This window comes from Dendrobates tinctorius, unplaced genomic scaffold, assembly GCF_039654945.1.
Source record: "Dendrobates tinctorius isolate UK_male_01 unplaced genomic scaffold, ASM3965494v1 ptg000089l, whole genome shotgun sequence".
In the NCBI taxonomy this organism is placed as follows: domain Eukaryota; kingdom Metazoa; phylum Chordata; class Amphibia; order Anura; family Dendrobatidae; genus Dendrobates; species Dendrobates tinctorius.
Genome location: NW_027361757.1, coordinates 23,111,613 through 23,128,040, shown reverse-complemented (window position 1 = coordinate 23,128,040; position 16,428 = coordinate 23,111,613). Strand labels below are relative to the sequence as shown.

Below are 16,428 nucleotides of genomic sequence, written 5' to 3'. Positions count from 1 at the left end.
GATCGCTCGTATCTCTAGTACGTTGATCGGCAGAGCAGATTCTTGAGTCGACCAACGGCCCTGAACAGTGTGATTGCGGAACACTGCACCCCAGCCGAGGAGGCTGGCGTCCGTTGTTACAATCTGCCAGTGAACAGGAAGAAAAGACCGCCCCAAGAGGATGAGAGGAGACGTCAACCACCAGTTGAGCGACCGCTTGATCCGGCATGAAAGACGAACAGGGCGATCCAAGGACAGAGCCGACCTGTTCCACCTCGACAGAATGGCGTGTTGGAGAGGTCTGGCGTGAAATTGGGCAAAGGGAACTGCCTCTATTGCCGCCACCATCTTTCCCAGGACCCTCATAGCTGTTCGGAGGGACGGAAATTGTGTGGTCTGCAGCGATCGTACAGCCTGCTGCAGGGAGAGAATCTTCTCTTGTGGGAGAAAGACCCTTGACCGACGAGTGTCGAACAGTAGGCCCAGAAACACAAGACGTTGAGTGGGGACCAGACAGGACTTTTTCCTGTTGACGATCCACCCGAAATCGGAAAGAGTGTCCAGGACGATCGTTAAACTTAGGCGTGCCTGTTGGAAAGAGGGAGCTTTGATCAGAATATCGTCGAGGTACGGAAAAAGAACGAGACCTCTGATCCTCAACAAGGCCATCAACGCAGCCATGATCTTCGTGAAGACTCTGGGAGCGGTGGCGAGACCGAAGGGCAGCGCAACGAACTGGTAATGTTCCTGGCGAACCGCAAAACGCAGGAACTTCTGATGTCCGGAGAATATGGGAACATGTAGATAGGCATCTTGGATGTCTATTGAACACATGAATTCCTGCTCCTCCATGGAAGCGATTACCGAGCGAACCGACTCCATCCGGAAGTGGCGAAGACAGACTCTCTTGTTGAGCAGCTTGAGATCCAAGATGGGTCGGACCGCCCCGTCTTTTTTCGGCACGACAAACAGGTTTGAATAAAACCCTGTAAAACGCTCCGATTCTGGAATGGGCACAATCACCCCGGAACTGAGGAGAGAGTCGATGGCCGTAAAGAACCCCGGGATCAAAGCTGAATCTTTTGGAGGACGGGATTCGAAGAAACGATCCCGTGGAAGAGAGACGAACTCTATCTTGTATCCTGACGATACAACCTCCCTGACCCAAGCGTCCTCTACTGAGGCCAGCCAGACGTCCTTGAAGAACAGGAGTCGACCTCCCAATTGGAAGGGACCCTGGGGAGTCCGAGGATAGTCATGCTGATGTGGGCCGTCCAGATCCGGATCTGGATGGTCTGCCCTGCGAAGAGTGGGAGCACCAGGAGGGAGAGGGTCTGAAGGAAACTTTCTTCCTATCTTGGCGTGCCTGCGGTCTTTGTTGGTTGGAGGAGGTCTCCGCCGTATTGAAACGGCGGTAAGCCCGAAAGGGTCGAAACTGACGCCTCAGTGGGGGTCTGCGAGGCTTGGACTGAGGCAGGAGAGAACTCGTGCCTCCGGTGGCGTCCTTAATAATTTGGTCCAATTGGGATCCAAAGAGGCGCCCTCCCTGAAAAGGCAGATTAGTAAGCGACTTTTTAGAAGACAGGTCCGCCTGCCAGGCCTTGAGCCAAATTGTACGTCGGATTGCCACAACGTTACTTGACGCCTGAACTGCGCAGGATGCGGCATCCAAAGAAGCAGAAAGCAGATAATCCCCCGCATGGGAAATCTGAGTGGCAAGATCGGCCAATCGATCTGGTTGTGCTTTCTCTAGGATGCCCTGACGAAGATCCTCTGCCCAAGTGGCTATGGCTTTTGCTGCCCAAGATGAAGCAAAAATTGGGCATACCGCCGTCGAAGCCGCTTCGAAGGCAGACTTCGCTAGGGATTCTATGATCCTATCATTAGAATCCTTTAGAGACGCCACGCCTGAAAGCGGGAGAACCGTGTTATTAGAAAGCCTGGACACGGGCTGATCGACCGAGGGAGAGGCGGACCAGTTGTCCGTGAGCTCTTTAGCAAACGGGTACAGAACGCCGAGATGCTTCCCTCGTTGAAAGCGTCTGGTCGGATCCCCTCTTTCCCTGGTAAAAATCTTTCCAAACTCGGAATGTAAAGGGAATACCCTGGAGGGTGTTTCCTCCCGTCTGAACGAAACCTCCTGATCTGAGGATTTCGCAGGGGGGTCAGCAATGTCAAAGGTCTGATGGATCGCTGCAATGAGGTTCTGCACAGTAACCCTCATGTTCGCATCCTGGTCCGAATCCAGCTCTAAGATCCCCTCAGATGACCTGTCCGAGAGCGCTTCACCTGACTCGGGAGAGGAGGCTGCCGAGAAAGACTATGTGGTGACATGGGGCGAGGAGAGGATTCCGGCTGGTGATCCTGCCTGGGTCTTTTGCGACTAACGCTGGCCGACTCAGATGGAACCTCTTGAGGCCTGCTGGACCCTGTAGAGTTGTCCAGGGGGAACTTATCCAGGACGGCTACTAGGGACTGAGACACCCTGGTGAGGTCTGCCACTGACTGTGATAGAGACGAGGCCCAGCCAGGCATGGGGTGTTCACTCTCGCCTGGGGCCCTAGATGGCTCCTGGGCGGCATCAGGTTGAATAGGATTGCTACAATCCAGGCAGAGGGAAGTTTGCGATTGCAAGAAGAGCATGCAAAGAACTTGACAAGAGTGCAGGGGGGGAGCCGCAGGGCGGTTACGGTCAGATTTAGAGTTAGACATAGTGAAACCTGAGGTAGTGCCGGAAGGTTGGGGGACAGGGTGCAGAGAAGGGTGTCAGCCTGCAGATGCAGAGCTACTCACGGTCCGGTGACCCCAGAGACCAAGGTATCCACCTCTCTGCAGCTGCAGGTCAGAGCGATATCCGGCTGACAGGCCCAGGGAGCGATATCCGGCTGACAGGGATGTCCGGCTGTGCGGCTGCAAGATGGCGACAGCCTGAGAGGAATCAGGGAAAAACGCGCTCCCAGGGGAAGAAGGAGGGCGGGCTAACCGCCTGCTGAAAACGGCACCGCCCCTGGCCAGGAACAGGCTGAGAAGAGCGGTGGGAGGGCATGTAACGGGCGCGAGAGAAGCCCGCTTAGTAGAAAGGGGCGGGGGGCGTGGCCGCGATACAGGAGTAGGCCCGAACTGAAGCCGGGGCCTAAATTAATCGCGGCGGCCGCCTGTCAGCACAGGGGCGGCGCGGAGGAACTGCAACATGAGCGCTGCCGGGGAAAAGACCCCTGTCCGGGATAGGGACAGCGGCTGACCTCAAAAAAGGGCTGCCTGGAGGCGCGGGACGGCCCCGGAGACCCGCAGTGCTACCGCATCCTAGCTCCAAGGGAATCTCTCCTGACCAAGTCCAGAGACGAGTGGGGATCTAATACTCACCCTGTCCCGGGCCCGAACCCTGAAAATAAAGGTACCTTCTGATTGAAGCTTGTCTGCGTCTCATCCGACTGACAGGCTCTGGCAGGCGAGTGGGTGGGAGACGGACGACCAGGACTCTTGGTGCAGAGAGGAATTCCCTGCCGGTCGGTGGGGTGTACACTGCGGAGTAGGAGCTAACCTTTTTTTGTGCATAGTGTCAGCCTCCTAGTGGCAGCAGCATACACCCCATGGTCTCTGTGTCCCCCAATAAGGCGAACGAGAAATTAGAATTTTTTCCAGTTACTATTCCTTACATTTTTGTCTTGGTGGTTTGTGGCATGGGGTTATTATCTATTATATTTTTGTCCCCGGCCATCTGTTGTACTCCAAGCTGATGTTATTTACATAGGAGTCAACAGGGTGATTAGGGAGAGCCGCCGAGGAGCGGGGGCGCCATTTGCGTATCAAGAGGGTGCCAACCTCCGCTGTCAGGTAGGAGAGAGATATAGGGCCCTATAGGGACAAATAGGTTTGTGACCCTCTACCTGACATTGGAACGACTCTCTAGTGTTTGTGGCTGGATATTGAAAATCAGCAATAAGCCTATTTTTGTTTGCCTGTTTTTTGAAGTTTTGAAAACTTTTTAATGATTGGTCAATAAAGTATCTTTTAAGGATTGATTTTTTTGTATATGAGCCGTTGAATAATTAATCCAGAATTATATTTATTAAGAATTTCTGTGTAGATTAACAGCCTGCCACTGTTAGTAGACAATGGCGGAGTGAGGCACTTACTTGTTGAATTGTGTGGCACGATAGCCAAGTGGTCAATCAGAATGCCAAATAGCGTGAGGACATAAGCTTCCAGTGTACCGCTGAGGGTTAGCGTGCTGCTGGCACGTGAGGAGTGCAGGCGGGGAGCTTGGAAGAAGCAGAGGCTGACGGCGGACTCCGGCCGAAGTAAGCCGCCAACACACTGCAAAGCACGGAAGGCCGGGGGCGCGACGTCACGTGACCAGCCGCCGTGCTAGACGGGTGGTGCTCAGGGTCAATCCGAACGACGCGTTTCGAGGGACACGGTCCCTCTTCATCAAGGTTACAGGTGTTGGCCCCAGTCCATCCTAATAAACCCCCTACCTCCCGATTTAACTCTGCCCACCTGGTTAGAAGGATACACCCCCTTGACAATGGAATTGCATGAATTGAAAGCTGCAGAATAGATGACATATATGAGGGATTGAATGCCATAAACTTATATATGATGTGCAATATGTATTCGGGTGATCTACCATATACAGTGAATCATGACCACTTGGCTATCGTGCCACACAATTCAACAAGTAAGTGCCTCACTCCACCATTGTCTACTAACAGTGGCAGGCTGTTAATCTACACAGCACCATTGTGACGCTTTATTGATCAATCAGCAGAATCTAACAACCATATTTCATAGCCTCATCAGTGGAGGTCACATCCTACCACTTTTTGCTGCTAGCGGTGTGAGGCTAATCTCTATAGTGTTTTCGCGGCACAGCTACTGTCTGCTATTTAACTAATTGCTATCTGGCAGTGACATTGAATAGTCTATCTACAGCATCTTTTTGGCACAATGTTTTCCTTGCTACATATTTATGGCAATTTTTAGAGAGTAAGCGCAGTGAATTTTATTTTGGACTTTATAACACCAGCTTGAAAAATGAGTTTAAAATCAAATGTTGGCCTATTGAAATGTATGTTCAGTAAATGCACTCAATACTTGGTTGGAGCTACTTTGACATCAATTCCTTCATCAATGTGGCGTGGCATGGAAGCAATCAGCCTGTGGCACTGCTGAGGTGTTATGGAAGCCCAGGTTGCTTTGATAGCAGCCTTCAGCTCGTCTGCATTGTTGGGTCTGGTGTCTCTCATCTTCCTCTTGACAATACCCATAGATTCTCTATGGGGTTAAGGTCAAGCGAGTTTGCTAGCCAATCAAGCACAGTGATACTGTTGTTTCTAAACCAGGTATTGGTACTTTTGGCAGTGTGTACAGGCGCCAAGTCCTGCTGGACCATAAAATTTCCAGCTCCAAAAAAAGATTGTCGACAGAGTGAAGCATGAAGTGCTCTAAAATGTCCTGGTAGAAGGCTGAACTGACTTTGGTCTTGATAAAACACAGTGGACCTACACCAGCAGATGACATGGCTCCCTAAACCATCGCTGATTGTGGAAACTTCACACTAGACCTTGGATTGTGGCCTCTCCACTCTTCCTCCAGACTCTGCGACCTTGACTTCCAAATGAAATGCAAAATTTACTTTCATCTGAAAATAACACATAGGACCACTGAGCAAGTGTCCGGTTCTTTTTCTCCTTGGCCCAGGTAAGACGCTTCTGGCATTGTCAATTGGTCATGAGTGGCTTGATACAAGGAATGCGACACTTGTAGCTTCTTTGACCTTTTGTAGCTTATCCTTATTTTTTGTTAATTATTCTAATTTACTGAGTTAATGACTTTTGGGTTTTCATTGGCTGTAAGCCATAATCATCAACATTAACAGAAATAAACACTGGAAATAGATCACTCTGTTTGTAATGACTCTAATATAAGAGTTTCACTATCTGATGATATTCTAATTTAGTGAGAAGCACTTGCATTAGGTGCTCAACCTATAGTTGGTCCAGGCATTGAGGTCCACATACAAGCTATGAGGGACACGTCTGAATTCTGCCTTATGCACGCCATGTAATGTATAACTGGCTGATGAAGGACATAGAGAAACTCAATTAGTCTCGGTCAGAAGATACAGTACATGGACTGAGAAAGTCTATAGTAAGCAGACACTGCAATACACATTGAGGAAGCTCACACTCAAATTATGTGCACTACAATACTAGATCATCACTTACTTTCCCTTTGCAGATTTCCAATAAATTGATTGCATTAGAAATCGTATACCGTCTTATAGTGGAATCTTTGATTGCAGGTGTATAAATCAGCTCAAAAAAGATGCCTCTCTCGATAGCCTGGAATATGACACATCATTGTAATGAAATGCACAAATATAAGAAAAAAGGCTCCCCTGTGTGAAATTAAGTATTTCTGATAGAAAATATGACTCTAGTCTATGTAATATTATCCTAAGCATCAGATTGCAGGACACTGAACTCCTTAGAACACTTCAGTATCATGGTTCTTCTACAAATTATGAAAAATTACAATCAAATAACCCATTAAGTATCCAGGTAAAGATTCTATTGTTCAACCAGAGAATAAAGGGCATAGCGAGCTTAGAACCCAAATACAAAGTGAGTAGATATGGACTCAAATTCACATGTCCTGTGCATCGTAAAATGCTAAATTTTAGTTTTAATCACATAAAAAATAGGTTCAAATGTTAAGATATCAAAATAGAAAAAAAAAAAAAAATTGTAAAAAACAGGAGGGCAACCATACAACAGTGAGGCGATAGCACAGGCAGTATTATCATGTGCGAGGGGGAAATGCGGGTAAGCGAATGTGGTGTCCCAATGCATAAATTACTGCCAAAATAGCGCATACCCCTATAAGTAGATGGGGAAGAGGAAAATAAATGTGCTAGCAGTCGAGAGATCAAAGTGTAGATGGAAATTGCATCCAAATAAATCGAAGGGTGCATTCTTTAGATGTAATGTGTTTTTCTCATGTACATAGAATACCCATTCAGTGCACACAAGCATCACCCATGACACACACCGTAATCCCTGTACACTTGTATGCAACCAGGAGTGGCAGAGGCGACAAAACTGCAGATGGCAGTAATTCAAAAACAAATAGACGCAGACAAGAGGTCCTCTTACCCATGTATTGTAAAGAGCAAGTGCATCACGCCAGGGCCCGACGCGCGTTTGGCTTTAGATTCCTCGGAGGACAGTGTGTTACGTGCGCCTCGTAGGTATATATACCCATCTGGGTCCTCTAATGTTCAATTAGGAGATCGGAACACGCTCAACCGCATACAGCAAGGGTAAGAAGGTGGGACTTCTGCGTCAGGGGCCCCAATGTGACACACAGGCGTCCATCTACACTTTATGACCTCTCGGTTGGTGGCACATTCATTTCCCTGCTCCCCATCTACTTAGAGGGGGGCGTGCTATTTTGACACTAATTTATACATTGGGACACTACATTCACGTGCCAGCATTCCCCCCTTAGACATTATAATACTGCCTGTGCTATCGCATCATGGTTGCTTGGTTTCCTGCCTGTTTTTTAAAGTTTTTTTCTATTTTGAGCTTTTAGTTAATATTTGAACCTGTTTTTTCAGGCGATTAAAAATAAAATTTTGCATTGTATGATAAACAGGACATGTGAATTTTTCTAAGTCCATCTCTATTCACTTAATATTTGGGTTTCTAAGCTCCCTATGCTCTGTATTTTCTGGTTGAACTATTTTGGGAGCACCCTCATTAGAACTGTGGTGGTCTCCTTCCTAATCCGCAATTCAGGCTATGTATGTATAGATTCTATATTATCATGTATACCCCTTTTGACATGTAAAGCGCCATATATTAATAATAATAATAATAATAATAATAATAATAATAATAATAATAATAATATGTACAGAAAAATGTGAGACAGAAATAGAAAAGGCAGAAAGAGGAAAAAAAACAGATTGATACGATAGAACACTTTGCTTACAGAATTTATAGACGGCCTCTTGAAGAAAAACGGTGACTTTTCTGTGACGTTGATGCATATCATATCCACGTCTATGTTGGTGCATGCGGCCTGTCGCAAGAATATAGATAATATTTTAATGCTGGCAAAAAAAAAAAAGCGTACATGCAAAATGACTTATGTTCACTATACATTAAATAACAATAAAGCACTTACAGATTTCTTCCATTATAGAGATCAAAGTGAAATGGTCATCAGACTTTTGCCTATCAGGCTGGCATCATGCTTCTGCAGGCTATGCTCCAACAGATGTAATCATACCTATGTCTCCTTTGTGGCTTTTCAGCAGTTATTTTTTACACTTGTTAAATCATTAACTTGAGCCAATGAGGCCAGGGGAGTAATGCTTGCAGTCACAGAGAAATGTGATTGGGTCCCCTTCCTGGAGAAAGGGGGCTCCCCAATGCTGGAGCTATTTTCAGCTGGATGCACATTCAGTTGAAATGTATTGTGGAGCAGAGACCCACTGGTTCCCTGCACCACAATTACAATACAAGCTTCTTGGCCTATCAGCGTGCCCATTTCCATATTAATGCCTATAGAGTTAGAACAGGATGTCATGTAAGCTCCTGTAGGTGACATGTGTAGGGGTCCCATTATACTATAGGGACAAAAGTATCTCCACCAAAATAAATTATTCTAGTATCCAGGATCATTATGATGCAGATCTTGAATATCGGAAGACCAGAGGTCAAACATTTATAATATACAGTATATTGGGGAAATGCCATAAATGTCCTAAATGGGATTAACCCTTTAAAGAATTGCATATACAGTTAGTGAAGAGACATGCCAAAATCATAACACGCCTGAAATTCCGGTACGGTACTGAAGTTTGTGAACGAGGAATAAAGATCCTACAGCAAAGATACGTACATGGAACAGCTTTTCTGTTGTAGGATAAACGGCCACGATATCATACAGTCTGGTTACAGGTGAGGTGGATCTCTGTCAAAAGAAGGTTGCCAGACACGTTTAATGAGACACCATACACATGAAGATGGAAAAACCTGAAAAGGGGTTGGCCAATACGGGAATCAGCATTACATTCATAACCATTTACTATCAGTAACAAACCTCCATACAACAACAGCTGTGCACGTCCGTCACACGCAGGGATGAGGAGAGCCTAGTGACAATGAGGGAAGTTTATCTACACGAAGCTGTTGCCAAAAGCGACCAATTAAAGAAAAAAAATGGCTTTTGCAGAACGGGAGCTAGAAGTTAAGTGGTTGCAAAGGACAATTGCTTCATTTCCTTTGCATCGGTTTTTCTACAATGCAACAAACTCCATTTGCACAAGTGTCCATTTTCTGTAATTTGCTCTCAGAGAAGTTACATTATACAGGGCGATCCACTCGCTACTTTACACGGAAACATTGCTAGAATTTCTAAAGGACGATTTATCGTACTGAAATTCGGACTGTACATACCTTGGGGCATGAGAAACTGATGTTTTAAGGCAAGTGTGGAAAATGTCCACTGTTCACATCCAGGCACGCCTGCACCGTTCCAATGAATGCATTCTGCAGGATGTCTGGGGTCATAGCCTGAATTTCTCGCTGTACAGCTCTGGCAAAAATTAAGAGACCACTGCAAAATTTTTCAGTTTGCCTGATTTTTCTCTTTATAGGTATGTTTTTGAGTGAAATGTAAAATTGCTCTTATTCTATAAACTTCTGATAACAAGTCTCAGAATTTCCAAGCAATAAATTTTGTATTTTTTTTTTCTAAAAAATGAGAAATGGTCAAAATGAAAAAAAAAAACAAAAAAAAAACCCAGCACTTTCAGACCTCAAATAATGCAAAGAAAACAAGTTCATAATCATTTAGAAACAACAATACTAATGTTTTAACACTCAGGAAGAGTTCAGAAATCAATATTATTTGGAATAACCATGATTTTTAAAAACAGCTTTCATGCGTCTTGGCTGCTTTCAACCAGTCTTTCACACTGCTTTTGGGTGACCTTATGCCCCTCCTGGTACAAAAATTTAAGCAGTCCTTTGTTTGATGACTTGTGACTATCCACCATCATCTTGAGATTCCAGAGGTTTTCAATGGGGTTCAGGTCTGGAGATTGGGCTGGCCATGACAGGGATTTGATTTAGTGGTCTCAATATTTGCCAGAGCTGTATATTCTCTCGTAGTGCTTGTAATGTTCGGGGCTTGTTACTATAATCGTGACTGTTCAAATGGCTTCAAAGGAATAAACCCGGCAATAACAAATTATTTTCTCTTGATCGGACCCTTTCGCTTCCTGAACAACAGTGCGGGCGAACACAACCTTTCTTGGCCGCTCGTTGACATGTGGAATATGACATGCTTGTCTCCTGGAAAAGGCTGAGAAATGAGTTACGTGGAGATGCCAGAAGTCGCTGTTTCACATCTCCAACTGTTTCAATAGATATCCTCCATCATCATTCAGCAATCTTCCTGTACATTTCAGCTTATTCACCTATCACAGGTTACACGGTTTGGACGGCAGATTTTGAACGCCAAACTTATTTAGAAAGTGGCTCAGTCACCTCTTTAACCCCTTCAAGACATATGACGTATATGTTCGTCATTTGTTGTGGCTGCCACTTTGATGCGGGCGCTGATGCTGAGCCCGCATCTTTCCTTGCACACGACAGCTGATTTTGTGGAAGGCGTTCATACAAGATCATGATTTCTGCTATACATAGCAGTGCTGAAACACTACTATGTATAGCACGAGATAATGGATGATCACAGCTATAAGTCTACTAAGGGGACTATGAAAGTGAAAAAAAAAAAAAAACGTAAACATTTGAAAATTTTTATATACCCACAAAAGTTCAAAATCACTCCCCCTTTTGACCCATTGAAAAAAAAACACATTTGGTATTGCTGCATTCAGAAATGTCTGATCAAAATATAAGATAAATTAATCCAAATTGGTAAAAAGGGGAAAGAGGGAAAAGAAATTGAAATGCCACAATTATTGATTTTTTGCTGCCACAACATTGCAAAAAACATTAAAAAGCAATAACAGGCCATCAAAACATCGTATCTACCCCAAAATGGTATCAAAAACATCAGCTCAGAGCCGCCATATGCTGCTGCAAAAAAAATGCCATACTCACCTCTCCTGCTCAGGACCCGGCACCTGAGACATTCACCTGTCCGGAGTCCATCGCTGCTCACCGCTGTCTGCCGCTTCCTGTGTCAGTGACTGTTCAGACAGCAGAGGGTGCGGCGCGCACTAACCATGTCACCGCACCCTTTGCTGCCTAAACGTCACTGACACAAGACGCAGCAGACAGCGGTGAGCAGCGATGGACCCGGGACAGATGGATATTGGATATACTTACCCCCTCCTGGTGCGCATATTCATGAGTTTAATGAGCGGTACCACGTGACCGCTGAAGGCAGGAGAGGAGACGGTGGGAGAAGCGGGGGGCTGCAGAGACCGCACCAGGAGGGGGCAAGTATGATCTCTGACACCCCCGCACCCCCTTCCCCGCCGACCTCCAGGTACAGTCATGGCCAAAAGTATTGACACCCCTGCAATTCTGTCAGATAATATTCAGTTTCTTCCTGAAAATGATTGCAAACACAAATTCTTTGGTATTATTATCTTCATTTAATTTGTCTTAAATGAAAAAACACAAAAAAGAATGAAGCAAAAAGCAAAACTTTGATCATTTCACACAAAACTCCAAAAATGGGCCGGACAAAAGTATTGGCACCCTCAGCCTAATACTTGGTTGCACAACCTTTAGCCAAAATAACTGCGACCAACTGCTTCCGGCAACCATCAATGAGTTTCTTACAATGCTCTGCTGGAATTTTAGACCATTCTTCTTTGGCAAACTACTCCAGGTCCCTGATATTTGAAGGGTGCCTTCTCCAAACTGCCATTTTTAGATCTCTCCACAGGTGTTCTATGGGATTCAGGTCTGGACTCATTGCTGGCCACCTTAGAAGTCTCCAGTGCTTTCTCTCAAACCATTTTCTAGTGCTTTTTGAAGTGTGTTTTGGGTTATTGTCCTGCTGGAAGACATATGACCTCTGAGGTAGACCCAGCTTTCTCACACTGGGCCCTATATTATGCTGCAAAATTTGTTGGAAGTCTTCTGACTTCATAATGCCAAGCACACAGTCAAGCAGTCCAGTGCCAGAGGCAGCAAAGCAACCCCAAAACATCAGGGAACCTCCGCCATGTTTGACTGTAGGGACCGTGTACTTTTCTTTGAATGCCTCTTTTTTCTCCTGTAAACTCTATGTTGATGCTTTTGCCCTAAAAGCTCTACTTTTGTCTCATCTGACCAGAGAACATTCTTCCAAAATGTTTTAGGCTTTTTCAGGTAAGTTTTGGCAAACTCCAGCCTGGCTTTTTTATGTCTCGGGGTAAGAAGTGGAGTCTTCCTGGGTCTCCTACCATACAGTCCCTTTTCAGATGCCGACGGATAGTACGGGTTGACACTGTTGTACCCTCGGACTGCAGGGCAGCTTGAACTTGTTTGGATGTTAGTGGAGGTTCTTTATCCAACATCTGCACAATCTTGCATTGAAATCTCTTGTCAATTTTTCTTTTCCGGCCACATCTAGAGAGGTTAGCCACAGTGCCATGGGCTTTAAACTTCTTGATGACACTGCGCACGGTAGACACAGGAACATTCAGGTCTTTGGAGATGGACTTGTAGCCTTGATATTGCTCATGCTTCCTCACAATTTGGTTTCTCAAGTCCTTAGACAGTTCTTTGGTCTTCTTTCTTTTCTCCATGCTCAATGTGGTACACACAAGGACACAGGACAGAGGTTGAGTCAACTTTAATCCATGTCAACTGGCTGCAAGTGTGATTTAGTTATTGCCAACACCTGTTAGGTGCCACAGGTAAGTTACAGGTGCTGTTAATTACACAAATTAGAGAAGCATCACATGATTTTTCGAACAGTGCCAATACTTTTGTCCACCCTCTTTGTTATGTTTGGTGTGGAATTATATCCAATTTGGCTTTAGGACAATTCTTTTTGTGTTTTTTCATTTAAGACAAATTAAATGAAGATAATAATACCAAAGAATTTGTGTTTGCAATCATTTTCAGGAAGAAACTGAATATTATCTGACAGAATTGCAGGGGTGTCAATACTTTTGGCCATGACTGTATATGACTCATGTATAAGCCGAGATGGGGACTTTCAGCCCAAAAAAATGGGCTGAAAATCTCGGCTTATACAAGAGTATATACGGTATGTGCAGTCCAAATTTCAGTACGGTCGACCGCCTGTTTAGAAGTTACAGAAATTTTTCTGGGTAAAGTAACGAGTATCAATACAGTATAATGCTGTGTGCAAGCCTACAAAAGCTGCACAAATCCCATGTAAACTCAACAATGAAATTTCAACACCAAGACTTAATAGTCATGGAAATCACAGGACGGTTAGACTTTTTTTTAAAATAGAAATTATGAAAAAAAATGGAAATGACATTTTTGAAACATTTGTATCAAGTATAAGCGTCATGGGCAGAAACTTCCGCGCCAACACGCCTCAGTTGCTATCAATGATATAATTACTGGTTGTCTGAAGAATTTTCCGCCACGCTGAATGCACTTGGGCAAATCATCAAGATCCACTGCTGGCAGCTCCTTTTGTAACTGCCGGCCAATAATGTCCCAGATGTGCATGATGGGAGACAAGTCCGAGAACGTTGCAGGTCATGGTAGCAAATTTAAGCAATTCAGGCTGCTCAGAGGACCACGAGCAACATGTTGACTTGCACTGTATGTTGCAAAAGGGCTCCTGGGACACCAAGGTTCCCTCATGAAGGCCTCTTAATTGGGTTTCCAACGTGGTCTCTGGCTTCTGTTATCCCATAACCCTCCGCTATCACTCTTGGAATAAAAGAGCGAGATGTTGCCCTTTGCACTAATCAAGCACCGCCACGTACTTGACTGAGCCATTACTGAATGGCGACCACTGGAATAATGTTACCATGCAGTAACGGCTTATGTGCGCGGCAGCGCCTTGTTAGTGTGAAAAGTAAGTTTTTGCTTTTTCACGGCAACAGCGGCCGCGGAGGATTGTAGGAATGTCAAGCCTGAATTCTCTAGTAAATCAGTGAACATTAGGAAAACTTCTGAGGGTTTTTTTTTTCTTTTTGTGGTGGTATTGTATTTAGACAAATCCGCAATCTGGGGCTGCACAAAGATTATTTATTTAAGGGCCGCCCCAAATCTGATGATGGGTCCTCCTAAAAAAACTCCTATCATCACTACGGACATGTCTGTTTCAGTAAATACTTATATCTCCCATAAAAAACTTCTGGAGCAGGTTCTCTTTAAATTGTGCTCGGTGCTGTTCCTCCGATATTCAACCTGGATACTTATGAATAAACTGACTGGGTATTGTTGTGACCCCAAACAGTAAGATAGTGTTTTCGCTGACTAGACAGTGAGTGTTTATGGACACCCTCACAACTGGTAACGCCCAGTTGACAATTTACTCCTAATTTTCTAGAAGGGATAACAAATAAGGGCATAATCCAGAGTTGTAAGTTTTTTTCCTAAACAGTATGTGAGAATAGCCGACATCCCCTAACCAAAGCGAAATTCTTCAAATGCTCTATGATCTCCTCCGACACATTAGACATGGGGAACAAAAAAAAGGTGCTACATACCAGTACATTGTAATGGGACGGATCGGACGCCTTAATTGTTAGCCTTGTAAGAATATTTATTTGTGTTGCTTTACCCTGTAGGTCAAACAAAAAGAGGAAAAAAGTGATCAAAACACAGTGCATTTAACTAGAAACGCGTCTGTACAGAAGAGAGGGGTCGACCACACTTCTGTCCGCTACATCATGGCAGAACGTGGCGTGGAAACACAGATGAATATACTTCTCCCCCCTCCGCCATGTTTGGTCGGGCGATGGTCGGAAGGTCCCCATACAAGTAAAACTGGATCAGCTGACACATTTAAAGGGTCATTCACATATATAAATGTGTATTGTTGGAGAGTGAATGTAAATACAAGCAATTTTTCAATTTATTGTTTGTTAAAATTTGCAGCTGCTCTTCAGATATTAACACTTTACTTTGGTTTACGACTTGTCGCTTTTGATACCATCCTCGCTGCTGAACGTTAGCGCTTTTTTAGTGACCTTGTAAGAAACTGTTTGGAAGCTGTCTGGGGCCACCGGAGCGCGACGTTACCTCCTTATCCCAGACACCCACAGTGCAGCGCTTACAAGCTAGACAGCAGCGGTGGTCAGTCACCTAGGCAACCAACAGTACACAAAGGTTAATATCTCAAGCATGGTAGTAGCAAATTTTAAGACAAACTACAAAAGTGACGGTTTTTGAAGCGCTATCAGACAACATCCATTTATGAAGATGAGAGTAACCCTTTAAAGGGAATTTGTCACCTATTTTTTCCGTATATAAGATGCGGCCACCGCCATCAGGGGCTTATCTACAGCATTCTGTAATGCTGTAGATAAGCCTCCAATGAAACCTGAAAGAAAAACAAGTTATATTATACTCACCCGGGGGAGCGGTCCAGTCCGATGGGTGTCGCGGTCCGGTCCGGCGCCTCCCATCTTCTAGCAATGATGTCCTCTTCTTTGCTTCCCGTCGCGGCTCCGGCGTACTGCTCTGCCCTGCTGAGAGCAGAGCAGAGTACTGCAGTGCGCAGGTGCCGGACCTCTCTGACCTTTCCCGGCGCCTGCGCACTCAACAGGGCAGAGCAGTGCGCCTGCGCCAGAGCCGCGACGGGAAGCAGAGGACGTCATCTCTAGAAGATGGGAGGCGCCGGACCAGACCGCGACACCCATCGGACCTGGACCTGACCCAGACCGCCCCCGGTGAGTATAATCTAACTCGTTTTTCTTATCTTTCAGGTTACATCGGGGGCTTATCTACAGCATTACAGAATGATGTAGATACAGCAAGCCCCTGATGGCGGTGGCCACATTTTATATGCCAAAAAATAGGGGACAGATTCCCTTTAAAGGGAATGTGTAGTTTTAGCAATGTTAATGCCACAGTATTTCATTACTAAGCTTTTATTATGTAGTAACTGTAGTCACACTGGTACAGAAGTGTACTAATGGTTTGTCAACAACTATGATAGTGATGACCTAAATCAGTGGTGGTCCAACACCCAGCACCTCCACCGATTATTAATCGGCAGTGGTAACTAAGCAGTATGAAACTATGGTGGCATTTCATTATGTGCACTGGTTACATGTGGCTGATTGGTGGAGGGGCAGGGGACAGACTCCCACTAATCAGATATCAATTTCCTACCCTATGTATTTAGTTTCCGATATCTTAGTAGTATAACAACCTTTTTAATCAGAAAAAGGACCCATTGTGACATAGCACATAAAATGCGACGGTTTTTGTAACACAAACAAGGAAATAGAATTTTGATTTT

At 45.0% G+C, this 16,428-nt stretch overlaps 2 protein-coding genes across 3 annotated transcripts in view; one reads left to right on the top strand and one right to left on the bottom strand.

Annotated features, from left to right (window-relative positions):
* LOC141098268 (intelectin-1-like) overlaps positions 1–16,428 on the top strand; it is a 115,147-nt gene that overhangs the window by 10,865 nt on the left and 87,854 nt on the right. The window lies entirely within an intron of this gene.
* The window catches only part of RPP30 (ribonuclease P/MRP subunit p30), a 47,473-nt gene that overhangs the window by 20,604 nt on the left and 10,441 nt on the right, over positions 1–16,428 (bottom strand). For both annotated transcript variants that reach the window (XM_073585916.1, XM_073585915.1), the window contains exons 5-8: positions 14,669–14,743; positions 8,899–8,970; positions 7,984–8,073; positions 6,210–6,326 (exon numbers count right to left, since the gene is read on the bottom strand). In XM_073585916.1, the coding sequence (XP_073442017.1) occupies positions 6,210–6,326; positions 7,984–8,073; positions 8,899–8,970; positions 14,669–14,743 (354 nt within the window). The remainder of the gene's footprint in view (positions 1–6,209; positions 6,327–7,983; positions 8,074–8,898; positions 8,971–14,668; positions 14,744–16,428) is intronic.